Source organism: Protopterus annectens, chromosome 10.part0, assembly GCF_019279795.1.
Source record: "Protopterus annectens isolate FY-2018-M chromosome 10.part0, PAN1.0, whole genome shotgun sequence".
Taxonomy (NCBI): Eukaryota; Metazoa; Chordata; order Ceratodontiformes; family Protopteridae; genus Protopterus; species Protopterus annectens.
The window spans coordinates 100,342,317-100,361,599 of record NC_056744.1 but is presented as its reverse complement, the minus strand read 5'-3'; the positions used below and the strand labels follow the sequence as shown (position 1 = coordinate 100,361,599).

General features: G+C 38.8%; 2 protein-coding genes across 3 annotated transcripts in view; one reads left to right on the top strand and one right to left on the bottom strand.

Moving 5' to 3' along the window:
* TEPSIN (TEPSIN adaptor related protein complex 4 accessory protein) overlaps positions 1-2,715 on the bottom strand; it is a 599,267-nt gene extending 596,552 nt beyond the window's left edge. For both annotated transcript variants that reach the window (XM_044085070.1, XM_044085071.1), the window contains exon 1: positions 2,532-2,715. In XM_044085070.1, the coding sequence (XP_043941005.1) occupies positions 2,532-2,570 (39 nt within the window). In that variant the 5' untranslated portion in view covers positions 2,571-2,715. The remainder of the gene's footprint in view (positions 1-2,531) is intronic.
* Positions 2,716-2,819: 104 nt separating this feature from the next.
* The window catches only part of NDUFAF8 (NADH:ubiquinone oxidoreductase complex assembly factor 8), a 63,411-nt gene continuing 46,947 nt past the window's right edge, over positions 2,820-19,283 (top strand). Inside the window, exon 1 of the mRNA XM_044085069.1 lies at positions 2,820-3,011. Within this exon, the coding sequence (XP_043941004.1) occupies positions 2,931-3,011 (81 nt within the window). The 5' untranslated portion in view covers positions 2,820-2,930. The remainder of the gene's footprint in view (positions 3,012-19,283) is intronic.

The window sequence follows — 19,283 nt, the reverse complement described above, 5'->3', positions numbered from 1 at the left end:
GTCATTACAGGAAAGATGATGGTGTTTTAAGCTTTTAGTTTCCTTTTCCTGCTTCAAAGTGTAGTCTGCAATTCACTCTGTAGCCCAATTTGCATACCAACGACATATGAGGAGGATTCCAGGTATGCAAGAGTATGTCTCTAGACCTTGATGTACTGAAGGATCTATGGGAGTTTTATAAACTGCAAGGGAGCAGGATATGCAGACTTCACTATGTACTAGCCCCATGCAATTGTATTCCTTGTTTATGAATAGCTCAGGCCTCCACAGTCAGCAAAAAATGCCTACATACTCCACACACACAGGTACTGGGATAATTTATTACAAGATGAGGGGCTGGTGACAGAGTGGGGCAAATGTTGTCAATAGATTATCTTTACTAAATTCTAGTACATAAAATTTATGATCGACACAAACTGATGCAACATCCCTGCAACAGCAACATTAGTGTCATTAAGGAATCTGAGTTCACCTCCCTGCACAGTTTGCAACCTCAAAAAGGCAGACCTAAAACAGATTCTGGACTCTACCTCAGGTAGGACCATTTGGTCCAAGTTATTTGGCATCATGAGACAACTCAAATTTTTATCCCCCACCCCACCCTTGTATTTTGAACATGAAATATAACGTTTGTCCTTACAAATCTACATGGCACTAGTCATCCCACCATTATTAGCAATATGTGCTGAAGAACTATATGCACACAGAAATTATCTTATCAGAAACAATGGGAAAAAAATGCATTTGGTACCCTAAAGTCTTTGAAACTAGGAAATTAGGTTTAGAAGGTACATTTATTTATTTATTACATTTGTTTATCAGAAAATTCTGACTGGACACAAGTCCTTTTTCAGCGGAGGCCCGGTAAGAAAAGCTCCACAAGTAGATAATGAAAAATGCTACAATAGTAGAGGATATACAGTCAGGACTGGCCTTTGGTCAACTGGTGCCCTAGGCAAAAGGTCTCCACAGCACCCCCCCAACACCACTTGGTGCCCATATCCTGGTCTACATACACCATCCAGATTATTGGAAAAGCGCCCCTGCTAGAGCGGCGCTCTAGGAAACCGCCTATTTCGCCTATGCCTAAGGCCGGCTATGTATACAGTAAACACTTTGACATGCAGAATACATAAAACTATAGTGGGATACAGGACAAACAATGGGTAATGAGTACTAGGCAGATTTGAAGTTGAGTTGACAAAAAGATGATATCGAACACTGTACTAAGAAGTTGGAGGTTTTCTTACTAGGGGTTGGAGCAAGGGCAGAGCTAGTGCATTTTTAGGTGGAATTTGAGAGTGGTTTTGAATAGACTGCAGGAAGGTAAGTTGTTTATCGAGGAAGGGAGGTTGTTCCATAGTTTAGAAATGGTACAGTTGAAGAGGGCTTAAGAAAATTCCAGGTCATATGAGAAAGGTTACTGAGAATGCTTTAAAATGACTCACTTTGACAGATCCTATTTAAATATCCTCTAGACCACCCCTATAGTATAGGTTATACTAATTGTAATAATTTTAGCCCCCCCCCCGTCATCCTACATCATACTGTTGTGAATCCCATCCATCAACAATCCCTTTTCCCTATTCCTGCACATCGGATCGGGGTATCACTTCATCAGTGACAGTCACCCGGAGCCACTGTTTACACTTCAGGTGGTTAACCCTGCCGCGGTTATTCTGTTTATGAATTATCGGCAATGTAAAGCCCACTACTACATAACCATTACAGTGTGCTAAACTACAGTCGCTACTTGGCAATCCAGCTTATTACATGCAACTTAGCCATTTAGCTTGTCTTCAGTACAAGCATTATCACTAAACAGATGCAGTACACTTAACCACTGCATACGCATTCGGACTGCTATCCTTTTCATGATGCAACACAATCCACACTATATTCTGTATTTGATAGTCGTGCATTTCACCTTATTTGGCTTTGGGTTTTGTAGTATGGCAAAAATGCAATACATTTTAATTACGTAAAAATGTTAACACAGTAGAAACCGACAGCCACCTCTCCTCTGGTCCTTCAAAGATTATAAATGCATACCTACTTACCGCAAACAAAACGTAAACACACCTGTCAGTTTTGGTTAACATTATTATTATAGTTTTCAACTTTCACTGATTCTCTCAAGTAGACAGAAACGCTTTAGTTTCCAGCACAATTTGATGGAAATCGAAAGCCCCGAGCAGTCCTGCCAATGCAATTACAATACATACAAGTTACTGAAAACAATCAGCGAGATCAACCGGAAATCATTTTCAGAAATACAACTGGGCACAGAGCTACTATCTCCCTTGAGTAAGGCATTACTAATACTTCCCATTCCTTCCTTCTATCCAGTCATAGACATGTGGGTACAAGCACAATAATCAGTTCACAATATTGGCAGTGCCACAGGCCTTCTACGCTAATCTTGACGGGCTATCCTTCCACAAATTAAAAATCCCGAGTGAGAAAAAGTTAAACCATACCTGTTGTACAAGTAAATCAACAAAAAATTGTAGTAATCATAATTAACATACTTTCTGCAAAAATGCCAGTCGATCCAGGAGGGTTGCCATGACACAGCTTTCAGCTGCTAACTTAATTAATTTACATTACACATACAAATGACAGTGAATGCTGCCAATGAAATCGGGTGTAAAACCATAGCACACGACTGAAGCACCGGGATAAGTAGACACAACTGAAAAATGACAACCGGTGACGGATTAAAGGGGTGTGGAAGGATGATGTCTTTGCAAGAACCAATAGAAAGCCCAAAACCGGATATCTTAACGCCCATACTACTTATGTAACAAATCAAGATGCAAGAAAGCAAACCCGGAAGGGTTTTCTATTATAACAGGAATTTGAAGAGCCAATATGGTGCTAGTTATCCTACATTGGTAGTTTTAGAGGGTATAGGTTGGTTAGTTAGTATGTCGAATGTAACAGTTTGGACTCGAACACGTGAAAAACTTAAACGTTTTCCAGAATTACTGGCTGGTTGTACGGAGGAGGTACAGTTAACCCCAAACTGCCGCTACTAACTTTGTTCTTTAGTTCGCATTGATGGCGTAAATCAGTAAGCATACCTCTCAGCTGTTCAGATTTTGGCTTAAAATGCAGATTTGTACCTCTCAATCTCAACTAAAACTGACAAACTCAGGAGAAAGTTGGTAGATAAAACTATTACAGATTTTTACTTCAGAAAATTTTTGTTAATCTCTTATTCTATTACATTCTCAAAGTTTAATAATACTCCTATTTCAAAAAGTGCCCATGTTTATATCTGGCTTTGTCTATAATGATGGTAAGAGTTTGAGCTACACTTCGCAGGTCTATAAAATAGCATTATTTTAAAATCAACCTTTTGTTATTTAGTATTTTTGGTACATGGTTTGTTAAAACTACTGGTAAGAGATTTGTATGTGTACTATTCGTTTTTTTTTTTTTGTTTGAAAGAATGGTTTGTTTTCGAGCAGGAAAGTCCGAGTGGGCAGGTGCCCCTTTTCAGCATGGGACTGGGAAAAAAGGTCCAGCACAATTTTCATACAGTTTCAAAATTATCCAGGTGTTTATAATATTACATAAAAAGAGAGACATGTTAAGCATTATGTTGCCAATACATATAATATATTAAGTTTTGTGGAGAACACACTAGGTTACTTGCCTGCAGGATATGTGAGGATCTATTCAAAAGTATATTATTTTGAGATGGCTAGTAGTAGAAGAAAGCTTGTTGTAGATGTTAGGGAGACGTATTGTGGGAGATCAAGATATGGAAGTGGGGCATCAAGAGATTGTGAAGATAGTAAGGAATCTAGGATTGTATTGGTGAGTTGGATTAGTTATGATTTGATGTGGAAAGAAAGGCATTTGAGTGGGCAGGAGATTAATAGTTTAATGAGTGAAAGGGTGGAAGGAAGGATAGGTTTAGTGAGAGAAAAAGAGGGCAAGGAAGAAAGGACTATGTTTTAGAGGGATATTAATTGGAGGTTGAGGTGGAAGGAGGTGGGAGTTGGCAGAGGTAGTTTAGCTTGGTGAAATGCAGGAGCATGTATATGCTGTATTTAGGTGTTTAAGCGTATTTCTGAACCTGGGGTGGTTTTAGTGCTTTGGGATGACGATCCAAATTTTGAGATGCAATGCGCTTATAGTGTGTCTCTTGCTGAGTTATAAAACTGGATTATAGATAGAATTTTTCAGTGGATTGGATGTCCCTCTTAGGATTTGTAGAATTGGGGTATGCCTTTTAGAGCCGGACAGTTGCCTGGTGAGTGTCGCATATTAATTGTTTGGCAGTGGTGGGATATCCACACCACATATTAATTGGTTGGCAAATACTAATTGGCTTGTAGTGGTGTGGGTAGTGTGAATTCCTGTAGCTTGTGTACAGTGATCACTGAAAGTGTTTTTGTACTCTAAATCAGCCACACAATGAGTTCAAATCACAGTTGTTTTATTTCTTTTGTTAGCTTAGTTAGTCAGGGAGAGCAGGCAGCATGTCAGCAGAGGAGTATGGAAAGCTGACAAGGAACCAGCTGGCTGAGATGCCCCAGGCTAGGGGACTGGTCCATGGAAACTTGACTAAGGCAGACCTGATTGCAGCCTTGGTCACGCCTGCATCAAAAAACAGCAACCAGGAGGACGATCAGACTGGCAGTGGAGATGTACCACCTTCAGAGAATGGACAGCTCAAACTTTCAGCAGAGGACTTAAAAATCCATCTGGAGCTAAAGAGACTTGAGTTGGAGGCCAGGCATTTGGAAATAGACGCAGCTGAGAGACTGAGGTGTCTAGAGAGTGAGGACAATGAGAAACTGCAACGGTTGCAGGCTGAGGAGAATGAGAAACTGCTATGCCTGGAAGCTGAAGAAAAGGAGAAGTGGCATGAGAAGGAGATGCTGACTCTTCACCAGAGTCATGGAGGTAATGGGGAAGGGAGTAACTGGACCCCAGAAGCACAAAAGGTCAGTAAATTTCTTCCGCAGTTTAAAGAGGGGAATAATTTTGATAGTTTCATTCATATGTTTGAGAAGATACGCAAACAGCATGATGTTGACCAAAGGCTCTGGGTACAGTTCCTGACCCCCTTACTCCATGGTAAAGCTGTACCTGCGTTTTCTAAACTTACTGATTGTGAATATTTTGATTATACTGCTGTTAAGAATCACTTGTTAGAATGTTTTAAACTAACACCTGAAACTTATAGGGAAAAGTTTTGTGAGCATAGACGAAAGGCAGATGAAAGTGTCTGTGAATATGTTGCTGAACTGAGCACTTATTTTCATAAGTGGGTGAGTGGATGTCAGTTCCCACTTTTGTAGGGCTGGCAGACCTTTTGGTGAGGGAACAAGCCTTAGCACTTTGGCTGAGGACATGAGGATCTGGTTATCTGATAGACTATGTGCTACTTCAGATGAGTTGGGGAAGAAGGGAGATCTATACCTAGCAAGCAGGGCATCCCTGCACTGGAAAGGGGCTCCCAGTACTGCTCGTAGGTCTAAAGGGAACCCATGGTGTGCAGCACAGACTGCCAGTATCAGGGGAAGCCACCAGTCCAGGTACACTTCCAGGACTTGGGTTAAATGTTTTGAATGCAACCACTGGGGCCATGTCATGTGGCATACAGTTGTTCACGGAGGCAAGGTGGGGAACAAAAGGCGAGAGAGCCAGTAAGTGGGAAAGACAAAATGCCAATAGTAGGTTGTCTTGAGACAAAAAGGGTACTGAACTACCATCCTGCAGATGTCCTGATAGGGAAAGATTTGGATGAGGCAGTACCATGTGCTTGTGCAGTTACATGCAGTCAGTCTAGGAGACAAGCATGTAAGTCTGGTAGCCTGGGGGAGACCCAGCCAGACTGCATACTTGCAGCCAGGACTGGTGAGGTGTGGTTATTTGTAGCAGTAAGACTGAATGTGAGCCACAGCTGCTTATGGGTACTGATGTTCCCGTGGACAGAGTGACTGCAAAGGTAGAGGTGAGTAGTAGTACCCAGGCTGACAGTGAGGCATCACTGCCAGACTACTTGTGGAAGGAGAGCTGGGAAGGGTTACAAAGAGAGAGTTGAGACAGGCTCAGCTCTCACACCCTAGATTGCAAGGCCTGAGGCAGGTAGCTAGTGAGGCACCTGATTCTCAAGGGAAGGAGGATTCTGTATCCTGGGACAAAGGGCTACTGTATAGAGCGTGGACCCCTGAGGGAGGGCTAGAAGGTGAGAGAATACAGCAGTTGGTAGTGCCTAGAGCGCCTACCGTCTGGAGCTTCTGATATTCCCTTTGCAGGTTATATGGGCATAAAACGTACAAAGAGACATATTATGCAGAACTTCTATTGGTGGTAGGCAAGGCAGGAGACAAGGTGACAGCTTCTTTGATGCCTTTGACTGTCATTTGAATGAAAATGCTTTGTATACACATGAACATATACATTTAATATGCTATTAGATATTATTTTGACCAATAATGTGTTTCTGTTTGATGACGAGTATTTTGTTCAAAAGGTGGGTGTAGCAATGGGCACTGTGTGCAAACACATATGGCAATATGGTAATGGCTCAATGGGAGTCTGAATTTGTATTCAGTGAGAAGAATGTATATGTCCCTTTTTTAATGGACTACTCTCGGTTTGTTGATGTCATTTTAATTTGGATGGGTACTTTAGGAACCCTACAAGAGTTTGTGCAATATTTACATGGAACGACTACTTGTTTTGAAATTTACATACAGTTTTTCTTATGTGGGCGTGGACATCCTAGATGTATATATTAGGAAAGATGGTGGTGTGATTAATACTACCATTTAGAAGAAGAACAATCTGTTGCATGCACAAAATATGCACCGTAAGTATCTGAAAAGAAATGTAATGAGAGGTCAGTTCTTTAGTCATGCGAGGTTGCACAATAAAGACAGTGATATGTATTCTACCTTTGATACTTTAGCTAAGGACTTCTGCCAGAGAGGATATAGCAAATACAAGGTGTATTAGATACAGGATGAAGTACTGATGTATAGACATGATAGAGCACAACCATATTTTGGTGATGCCTCAAAAAATATGCAGACACCTAGGGAAATAAGGGGTGACACCATAAGGCTATCGTTGAGCTACTCTATGTATATGATGTTTACAACACCGTTAAGAAGCACTGGAATATACTTATGACAGATCCCAAGAAGTGGTAGGCTGTGAATCTAAATTTACCTTTAAAAATTATAAATTGGTTAAGGGAATGCTGTTACAAATCCACTAGGATGAGAATAAAGTCAAATTTGATTGTGAAAGGGACGTTAAGATGTGGTGGTTGCAATGTTTGTTCTATATCACTGAATGTGACTGCTTCTTACACCCAGTTACTGGCCGTAGATTTTACTGCAATTTTTATGCTGACTGTAATATGGAGAATGTTGTTTATTTTGCCGAGTGCGTTGTATGCAAATGTTATTATGTTGGAAAAAACGTAATTTTCGAGATAGGATTAGAGAACATGTTTACAGTATGAATAGATGCGATGATAGAAATGCACTTAGTAAACATGTAAAAAAATAAAGGCTCTAATCATGTTTTTAACTTTTTGGGGCTTGAAATTTTTATGCCTAATGTTAGGGGTGGGAGAACAAGTACTGAGGACTTGGAGACTAAATGAATAATTTTACTGCATGCAGCTGCTGGTAAAGGGTTAATTGAAAATGTTCCACTGAAACCTGCCCTGAGGTCACATGATCTCGGGCGCTAATTTGAGTTGATTAAATAGAGCTGTTATACTGCAGTCTTTAGATCTGATGAAGCATCCTTTGTAGGGTTGCTACCTTTTCAAATGGCCAAAGTGGGACATTTTCGGGACACACATCAGATTTTACAGGCCGACACATACCCACGGTCAGTATAAAAGATAGAACTTAACTTTTTTGCCTAAATAAAAGCTTATTCTTGTAGCATTTTAGTTGCTTATTCTGTTTCTTGTAACATTTAGATATTTTAGATACAGAATAACTATTTTATGCAACAATACATAAAATATCGGACATAATTAGGTCCTACAATCTCAGGACATTTATCATTTTTAATATTTTTTGTCGGGACACAACTGCCCAAAGAGGGACTGTCCCTCACAAAGTGGGACAGGTGGTAACCTAATCCTTTGGTGATGCGAAAGCACTCCTCTCTCCTATTGATTTTTATATGTTTTTGTGTGTTTTTTTTTTTTCAACATTTAACATTGAAGTGTTTGAAGCAATCCGCTTGAGCAGACTTATTTTTATTTTCCTGGATTTGCTTGTTTGGTCAGCTACAGCTCCCTTATTTGTTTTTTTAAAGTAGTTAGGTAGCTCGAGCCACCTTTAGTGATTTTAGAGTTTGGTAGTGATGATCTCTATATGGAAGGTTTTTTTTTTTTTTGCGAATTTTGTAATTTTATTGTAGTAGGATGATAATTTAGCTAAGTATGTTATGTTGGTGAAGACTGGAGAAGCATATAGTAGTGATAAAAATAAATGGGTTAAGGCTATTTTTTTTCTAGTGCAATCTGTGAGGTATGGTTTGGCCAAATAGAAGGTTCCTAATTTTTAGTGGGATTTCTTGATTGCTTGTGGTATGTGTTGGTTGAATTTCAAGTTGTTGTCTAATACCTAATAATTTTGCTTGGGTTACTATTTCAGTTTTTTGAGCTGTTGAAGGATGTTTTATTAAGTGGGCGCCATGGTGGAGCAGTGGCTAGCATTGTCGCCTCACAACAAGAGGTTCTCTAGTTCGATCCTCAGCTGGGGTGCCTTCTGTGCGGAGTTTGCATGTCCTCCCTGTGGTCGCATGGGTTTCCTCCAGGTGCTCCGGTTTCCTCCCACATCCCAAAGACATGCTGCAGGTGGATTGGACACTCTAAATTAGCCCTAGGTGTGAGTGCATGTGTGTGCCTTCTGTGGAAGGTTGGGCGCCGGGCTGGCAACTCGACACTGTAAAACTCCACTGCCAATCATGAGCGGACAGGTGATCCGCTGTGGCGACCCCTAACCGGAAAAAAGCTGAAAGAAGAAGGATGTTTTATTAAGTGGTATTTTTGTTTGGGATATTGATTTTGGTAAATAACATAAGTTTTGCCAAGCTTCAATTACAGAGAGATTTTTGAGTGATTTTTTGAAGTTCATGAATTGATGGGGCTGTTCAGATTAATGCTGAGTCATCAACATACCTCTCAGCCTCTTAGTACAGGAAAGCTCAACAAAGCCAAAAAATAATGAGGGACAAAGGCCAGTTTTAAATATTGCTCTTAGAAGCTTAGTTGCTAGAATAAAATATTTTGTGTTACCATGCATTTTTTGAAGAACAAGAAGACTGAAACTCAAATATCTATTATTATTATTATTTAGTGTATTCAATCCTCACTGATTTGCCAGAATAACATCAATTTTATGAGGACCATACCAAAAACATGAGGTAAAAATCTGGACATTCTGTGATAATCTGGGCAGTTGAGAGATATAGCATACTGTGTTATGTCCGAAAAGAATGTTTCCTTGAAGTTGTATTTTAATGATAATGAAACCGTGAATAATGTGTTGTCTTTTAAAAAAAAACAAGTACATTTCAACCACCTTTGGACTCATCCTTAGAAATATTTAGTAAGAAATGTGAACATGATCTTTTTATTGTACTTTCTGGCTCACCTTCTGAGTTTGCTTATAATATTGAGGGGCATGATTTTTATAATTTGAGTAAAAGGGAAAGGTCTGCTTTGTTGGCTCTGCAAAAAGATGATACAGTTGTTTTTAAAAAAGCCGATAAAGGTGGAGTAGCTGTGATTCTTTATCATGAGTTTTATGTGAATTCTATCTTGCTGATGCTTAGTGATTTTAAATGTGTATGAGAAGGTAGATAGTGATTACATATGGGATGTACAATGTTCTATTTTCTTTACTGTTCATGATTGTCTTGAGAATTCTTTAATAACAGAGCAACTTGCACAATACTTGAATTTGAATACCCAGTCAGACCTGTTTTTCAAGGCCTTCCAAAGGTCCATAAAGACCCTCTTTTACCACCTTTTAGGCCTATAGTTTCAGGTAGGAAATGGGTGACTGAAACTTTCTCGATATAAATCCCTCTGTTAAGAAATGTTAAAACTGTGCTAAATGACACACAACAGTTCCTTACTGATTTTTATCAGTTTGTACAAAGCGATGACACTGACTTGAGTAATTGTTTATTAGTTACATTGGATGTAGAATCTTTGTTTACCTGCATACCTAATTTGGAAGGTATCAATATGGTAAATGTTTTTCTAGTTGAACACAGTGATTTTGTAGACAAACAGATTGATCTTGTATGCCTCTTTTTAGAGGTAGTGCTAGAGAATAATGTTTCCATGTTTCAAGATGGATACTACCTACAAAAGGTTGGCATAGCTATGGGCACTTCTTGTGCCAATAGCTATGCCATCATGGTACTAGCTCAGTGAGAAGAACAGTATGTTTTTAATAGTACATATAAGTCTTCATTGTTTTACAAGGAGATTCGTTGATGATGTGGCTTTGCTTTGGGAAGGGAATGAGCAGCAGCTATCAGCCTTTGTTAATTACTTGCATTCTACCACTTCCTTTTTAAGATTAACTTGCCATGTATACAATACGGAATTGTTATTTTTAGATGTTCGGGTGAAAAAGAGTGTAGATGGAAACCTTGTAACTAGGCTCTATAGGAAGCCATGTAAGAGAAATAATATTCTTAAGCATGATAGTATCCACCCTTCTCCTGTCTATAGGAATATTATGAAAACCCAAGGGATGAGAATCTCTCGCCTAAATAATACAGATGAAGGTTTTGTTAATGATCTTGATAGACTTTCTAATGACTTGGCATATAGGGGCTATAGAGATTAAAGCTATGAGAGAAGATGTTATGACTCTGAGGTCTACCTCAGCCCGCCCCTATTTTTCTAACAGGGCTATCGAAGAACACTGTTCTGTAACTAGAAAGCCAGATAGTATGCCATTAGTCTTGCCCTTTGCAAGTGGAAAAAAAGTGGAAAATGCAAGTGACTGATAGGAAACCAGGCTTAAATGACAGGGTTTCTTTAAAGCCTATCGTGAAATCTAGGAATTTGCATAAATAATTGCTCTGATGCTTTTATTGGCTGTATAACTGTTTAATTCTTGACTTATAATGATGCTTTTTTATTCAGTCTGACGAAGAACCTTGTGTTTGAAAGCGCTCACTCTGTCATTAAATTCGTTTTGCTACAACTGCCTTGGTTATTGGAACTTTTTTACTTTTGCTTGGAATACTATGTTATGTTTTCATGGTGTGTGGTTGTATGCAATTTGTACAGATAAAATTAAATACAGTTAAAGCAGTAGTTCACTATAGTACTTGCTCCGGTGTAAGACATCATATTTTTATTTTTTTTTACTTTCTTCATCAGACTTCTTCAGTCCTCCCCAGTGGTTAAATTACTTCCAAAGTTTTTTTTTATTACCATGTTTGTGGAGGGGAAAAACATGGTTGTAGTCTGCTTTATTTCCCATGGAAGGAGGGGTGATACTCTGCATTCCTTTCCATAGACATTCTTTATCACTGATATGTATGATTGGTGAAAAGAAATATCTTTAAGATGTGCATTGATCCAGTCATGCTCTATATGTCCACTTTATATCCATTTCAGCAGCTCAGGATGGTGGTGAAGCCAAAGCTATCCTAGCAAAACATGAACACATACGCACAATCATAAGTACATTTGGGAGCAGTTGAGAAGATGCCCCACAATTCATTGATAATTCAAAATACATTAACCGGTATAGTGCCTTTTATATAAGGACAAATAGGTGATGGGGTTAAATATGCAGTAATGACAGATAAGGTGGATGTTACAGGTAAATAAGACTGACCATGGTGAAGGGTTGGGCCTCCCCACCACAAAAAGGTCTGTTCTATCTCTTGTAACACCCACCCTGGAAAATGTTATTCTGCTGAGAAAATAGACTGTTAATTGTTTGTATGTGTCAGTGTGTACATATTACACAGAGGAAATATTTTACATAAAAATGTTTCAAAGTTGATGTATGAAAGTGCTGTTGGAAGAAATAATTTATATCCAATATAAGTATCTGATAATCTTTGCATAAATGCAGACACATATGTAGACAAAGACTGATGCAGAAGCTACAGTCTCTCTCACACACTAACTCAGATGTACCCGCACACATGTATGCAGAAGTTCATGCACGCACACACACAGCTGGCAAATACAGAATGTGATTACTGTCAGACACAACAGAATAAAGCGTTCCACTCCCCCCATGTATTTGAGCACACAACACCGACCTATTTATATTTCTGACTGTGCACAACTCGTGTCTTTTGTTCTGTTATTCATATTTTATTTTTCCCCACTCAGTAAAAAGCTGCAGTTAATGTGGGGAAAATGAAGTGACGTCTCTAGTTAAGGATTTTAGTCTCCGTACATAGATTTGTACAGGAATAGCTATACTACTTTATTTTTTCTTTTACCAGGCTCTCCATGTACATTAATTCAGGCCTTTGAGTGTCCTATAGGGATAGTTGATTTTCCAAGCCCATTTTCTGAGATTGTAAGAACCAGTAAAACCACCTGCACTGGACTCCCTAAAATCCCCCCTGACTAGCTTCTTGTATCACGTCGGGGGGGGGGTAACTGCACTTCTCTCCTTAGACATTTGATATTGCTCTCTTAAATACGCTTGAGACTTTTTATCTTGGATGAGGTACATGGTATGGTATTCTGTACCAAGGCATTTGTTGAATACTAACACTGATGTCTGGTTCACGCAAGGTTTAAGATGGGCAACATGGTAGCTTAGAGGTAAGAGGTCTACCTCGTAGTTTCAGGGTTTAAGCCTCTCTTGTCATCTACTCACTGTCCTGTGTAGAGTTTGCATGCTCTTCTCTTGTCTGTTTTTTTTTTCTGTTTACGCAGGTTTTCTCTTATTACAAAAAATGCTTGTTGATTTAGCTGCAGTGATGCACTGTATGTAATACAGTGTTTATATGTGTACGAGTATAGATGTAGGTTCATATATAGTATGTGTAGAATATATACAGTTCATAGAGTGCTACCACTATGCTCTGAATTTGGGAAAGACAAAATTTTAAGTTTTGTTTAGCACCTTTCAGTGCTGCTAAGCTCTAGTCTCATGCTGGCACATAAAAGTAGCCAGAACAAAAGTGTCCAAAGCATTGTCTTAGATTTAAAAGCTGTTAGACACTTTTATTGTCATGTACACGAGTGTGGCAGAGTGAAATGAATATCAGCTTTTAAAGGTATTCATTCATCAGATGGGCAGTGTACATTGTCTATTTTGGTAAGCAAAGTATTTCATGGCTTTTAAACCTGTGAAACACTTCATGATCTTAACACTCTTACTGTGACTGATAGTATATGGAGCAGAATAAGCACCATGTACCGCGAAGAATAACCAGATTGTGTTGTCAGCATAAATTTCAGGATTCACATCTCAAGCTTCACTTCTCTCTACTCTTGAGATGAATGTTTTGGCATCCATGTTTCACAAACAAAATACATTTGTTATAATCGGAGACCCAATCATGTTTGCATTAACGCACGCACACACACACACGCATGCACAAATAATTCCTCTCACATTTCTTTTCCCTGTTGTTTATGGTATCTATTTCCCCAATTTATTCTCCTAGTGATAATTTCTGTTCTCCACCCATTTTGTTTATTGTTGCTGACTGAATTTGCATTGCATGTCCTCTGATTTTATTTTACTTTCTTGTCACGCTGTATGCTATAATACCAGTGTTGTATTATGCACTATATTGTGTTTTCTGTTTTGAGCTCTTGGGCTGAACTTGTAAACAGTGCAAAGACACCAGTATTCTACCCTGGTTAACAAATTTAGCCAAGTGTATGGCACATTAACTCACAAAATGTTAGTATTTAAATTATACTAATAGACAGAAGTACACCCTCTCCTTTCCTAATACTAGGTCTCTTGTCCTAATACAGACAGTAATGTTCTTATGTAATCTGAGGGACAGCTATCATCCTTTCATTGGGCTTCTATGACAACTAAAGTGTGTGGTCTTTTCGTTAACTAAAATTCAAGTTAACTCCATTAGTTGATGCTTTTTGCAAACATAATTATTTTAGGCCTACTGAGTGGTTATATTGGTGTTATTTGGGGCACACCCAGATTTAGTTTGAAAGCCATTGCTCTTGTGTGACACAGTACAGTACAGTTTAGTGTTTAATTCTTTTAAGGTTAGTATGGAGGAGTAAACCATTGTTTTTATTTTTTTAAAATGTCTCCTCTAACCCATGAAGTTTCCTGTTTTTGTATCTGTTAATCACTGACACCTCAATTACCTCTTACCAGATAGGCTCTACTGACTAACTCTGCCTCTGTAGTAGCTACATGGTAGCTCTACTGAAGCCCCATAAAGGGAGGGGATCCAGTGGAGGAGTTGTGGATGCAGAGCTAGGCACTATCATAAAGACAGTGGTCAGTCAAAATACCTAACAAGGGAGCAGCTAGTATAATAACATTGTGATGCCATCATTATGCCCTGTAATTTGAGGCAATGATGTGTGAAGTATCTGGCCTTCACCATAAGGCTTATGGGCATTGGATATCCCCCTGCCCCCCTGAGTACAGGAGAGCTGGCCATCAGCTGCTTCATGCTGTCCAATAGACAATCTTACAGATTGTCCTTTCCCAGACTCTGGTCTCTGGAAGCAAACATGTATGGCCTAGCTCCACACCATTGGGTAGCTGTTATGCTGGAGTAATCCTGATAGAGTAGTATTCAAATGCAGAATTATTTTGGGGTTATAAAGGTTTCTTTTAGCAGTGTTGTGTCTAAATGGTTTGGAGGTTTGATTGGGGAGTTAGGATTGTAAAGTTTTTGTTAGTTTGATTTGGGAGTGGGTTGGATAGCTAAAGAATTAACTAAGTATAGACAGCACTGTGCTGTTTAGGTGTAACAAGAGTAATAGAATAAGTTGTAAATATGTAATTTTAGTTTCCATTCTGACTTGTATGTGGTTGTGATCACATTTTGAGGGCTGAGGTACTTTTTAACAGCCGTGTCATTTGGTGTATGCACTGTGATTAGGGTTTATGATGTACTGTCAAGAAGGACATAAGAGCCTTTGCTGCTACCAAAGGCTACAAGTCTGATAGGAGAGGGTTTCTGAAAGGTGAAAAACCCTTTGGTACCACCAAAGGCTAGTGGAAAAACAAATATAGGAGAGGGTTTGATGAATTTGGAGGCTAGTGCAAATATAGCAGAAGGTTTGAGAAAGTGGAGGTAAGCTTTTTTGCCAGCGAAGGTTGGGATCGATATAACAGATTATGGATGAATGTATTAGACGAGACTGGAGTTTTAGTGAACTGTGTGCTTGTGGCTGTGGTTATGTCTCTATAAATGTAATGATGTAAATGGTGGGAAAGTGGCTTCCATGCAGGCTACTTATGTTTTTTTTTTTTTTTTTTGCAGTTAGTGCTCAGACTATGCAGACTGTGGTACTTTTAAATAAACAGTTCTACGCACAGTTGTAAAGTTAATCACTGGATTAATGTGACTGTGGTCAGATGTGACTGTGGTCAGATAAGTAGTTTAAAAAGCACCTAACACATTTTCTCATCTTAACCTAACAACTTCACCAACTATGTTAGAGCATTGTGTTACTGGGTACCTCCGTAGAGTAATGCATTAAGCAACACCAGGGAAGGCAGTAAAACAGTATTAATCAGCTTGTGTGCCTTGGCAAAAGATATGATTTTTTTTTTACTATTAATGTTTAGTTTTTCTGATTTATTTAGTCTGATTATTATGGTTCCCCTGTATCTCACAAATGGATTAGTTTTTACTCTGCTCCATGTAGGCTCTTCCCAAAACTAAGGTGTTTGTGATAAGGGGAGGCAGGTGATGGCTGTGCCATTGTAGGCATTGTGATAGAATAGGTCAGCACACTGAGAGGTTTTAGCACCATAACACCCTTTTTATACTGTCTCAGACCGTTTTATAACGGTAGCTAAATGTCGTTGCAACAATAATATTATGATTAAAACGTTACCTTTCAGACAGATCCTGGCAAGTGTAAATAGCCTTCTTTTCTAATTTTGGTACTTTTATACTATGGTATATCACAAGAATCCTTGTTAGAACCTGTGCTATCTTCTCTAGTCGTTAATGACCTAAAACAAGATATCTTATAACTAAACATACTGTATTATTAAATACACACACCTTTCCTAAACAAAAACTTCTGTCTGATTCTGCTGAATTAATACTAGACGTTCAAAAACAAGTTCATTATAAGCCTAAAGAAATTGTCAGTAGTGATTTGTTTTGTCACATTCAATAGGTAGACAGAAAGTGTACACCTCAAGTCTTGTCCACCTGCTAGTCACCCCCTTACAATTCAACAAAGATACCTTGGACTTGTCCTGGACCTCATACTAATATTTAAGATGCCAAATGATACAATGGTACAAAAAACTTTATTTCAGTTGAGGTTTTGCCATAGAAGTTGAATCACCTACTCTCCCCTATAGCTTGGAAAGCTGTGGCAAACAAAAAAAGTACTGTTTCTTATAATAGAAATGGGCTTTTCACTGTAGCCTTCCACTTCAGCACCAGTTCCCATCTTCATTGGCCTAAGTTAGGTGTGCAGGTTCATCTTTGTAGCAGGCCCCTAAACCGACTTTAGCAGATAACAGCTAGAGCCATCCTTGTGTAGGTCACCATTATATTCAGTTTAATCAAGTAATGTCATTGTCCTGTCTTCCTAGAAGAGTTAGCTGTTTAGGAAGTAATATAGTCCCTGAGGAACAACAACAGTAATGCCCTCACACTTTAAACAATTGCTCTTTTAGAGTTGGAGCATAGGGCTTAAGCTATGAGCTGTTAATGAGCTAATACTTATTGTATGGGTTTTGCTTCCCACACTTTTTTCATTTGTCAGTAGTGTGATCTTGAAAGTCATGCTTTGGAGCAATTGGGAATTTGGGCTAGGCTCCTAAATGGTGTCCTGGACTGCATGCCTAGCAACTATTATGAGGGCATTTTGTAAAACTGACCCAGCATATTAGAATTAGCTTGGCAATTTGGAAGCAACATACCTTGGAAAGATCAGGAGTAAGTTACAAGATCACATCTTTATTGAAAAGGAAAGCAAGTGTCTGACGGACATTTTGGTAATTTTCTTGTTTGAGCTAATATTGACTGATAATTACACAAAAATCTATTTTCCCTCTCTCTATCTCTCTCTCTCTCTTCTCATTTATTTTGCTTTTTCTGTAAAATTGTAAAACGTATGTCAGCAACAGTTGTGGATTTTAGTTTCCAAATACTGTGCAAGTTATGCTGCTTGTCATCTCTTTTATTTAATTCTGTGTGCATGAGTGTATTAACCAAACTGTTCTGTATGTGCTCCACAGTGAGCCCTGGATTGTGGTTGGAGTGAGTGTAATGGCCAGCCCACCTTTCTATTAAACAAAACATGGTATAGACTGAGAAGAGGTGTCGCAGGTGGTACACCTCTTATTTGCTTTCTGATATAAGGGCTTTTTATTTCCTTTAATATTTCAAAACATTTTTTGACAGGTTGTGTTTGGCTGTTCCTATAACCAAAATGTTAAATGGCTGTTCATTCTTGTATGTTTCTGAGCTTTACATGGTGTTCATTATTGAAGGAACTACTTTTGATTTAAAAACAAATCTCATCCTCTTTACACAATGCAATTTTTACAAATCTCCTTTTTTTAAATTTAATAATGTTATCCATTCTTTAACCAGAAGTATGAAGTTCTTCAACAGCATTACCAATTAGACTGTAGTGTTTTTTTTTTACATCTTTCCTAATCCCCACTTTTTAAATACTAGCAAATTAGTTGCCTTTTCCAGTCTCCAGATACCACAGTTTATCCAAGGCAATAAGGCTTTGAAATGTTCTACAAATGATTTATCAGCATCCTTGATTTGAGTAGTCACTATCCAAACCTAGAATACAGACATTGTACTCTTCCTCAGTGTGAAAAGTAACCATTTTTGTCACCTGTGGTGCAATGACTAGCATTAGTGCCATACAACACTTGGTTCTATGCTTCATTTCTCAGCTAGAGTGTCTCCTATGTGAAGTCAGCATATCTTCCCTGTGCCCATATTGATTTTTCCTGGTATTCTAGTTTCCTTCCCACAATCCAAAGACATTTTGTAGGTGAACTCACTCCTGCAAATAACTTGCAGGTTTAAGTCTTTGTGTATGTGTGTATCATGTGAGAGTGAGTGAGCTTTGTGCATCCTGTGATGGGGTGGGGTTCTATTCAGAATTAGTTTCTCTGCCTTGTGCTAGAGAATGCATTGGTAGGCTCCAGCTCTACCTACAAACCTGAAATTAATTCAGGTGATAATTTAGTTAAGGAATGAATGCATTTTTGTAAGGCAGATTAGCTTTACTGACTAAATCCTTATTTGTAAAACTATGGCCCTCCTTGTTAAATATGGTGCTAGTATATTTGAGGGGACCACGATATTTCCTGGTTTCCTTCAATTTTTGTTTGGAATACCAGTGGCATTTTTTTCCTTCCTGTCCAACAATTTTGTGAAAGTAGCTTTTGTCTATCTTCACATCTTTCAAGCAGTTTTACTTCTTGCTTTCTATTTTTTCTTTTTATGATGTTATGTAAAGTCTTATTCTTCTTCATTCGGATTTTCCCGGTTAGGGGTCACCACAGCGGAACTCCAGTCCGCTAATGATTGGCAGTAGATTTTTACGGTGCCGAGGTGCCAGCCCAACCTTCAATGAAGGCATGCCCATTCACGCATGTCTTTCGAATGCCACTCGACTGTGGGGAGGACATGCAGACTCCACACTGAAGGTGCTCCAGCTGAGAATCGAACGGGAGAACCTCTTGCTGTGAGGCGACAACACTACCGCTGCACCACCTTAGCTTACTTATGGTGTTATGCAAAGTAAAACTTTGCTAGTTAGCCAAATCTTCCAAAATGTGGGAAACATTACCAACTTTATACAAAATACAAGGGGTGTCTAAGGAGCTACAAAAAAATAGAACAGACTGTATAAAAAAGCTTGTGAATGCTGAACTGTATTTGAGCATACTCTGGGATATTGCAGTCTTAGGCTTTGTGTGTGTGTATAATAGTCCTTGGAATTTCAGTAGGAGCTATTTATGGGGATGCTGTCACTGTTTGACACACTGGCACAGAACACACGGTCCTACTCCTTACAAAGTTGTAAAATCCTCTAAACATTGCAAAGGTTTTCC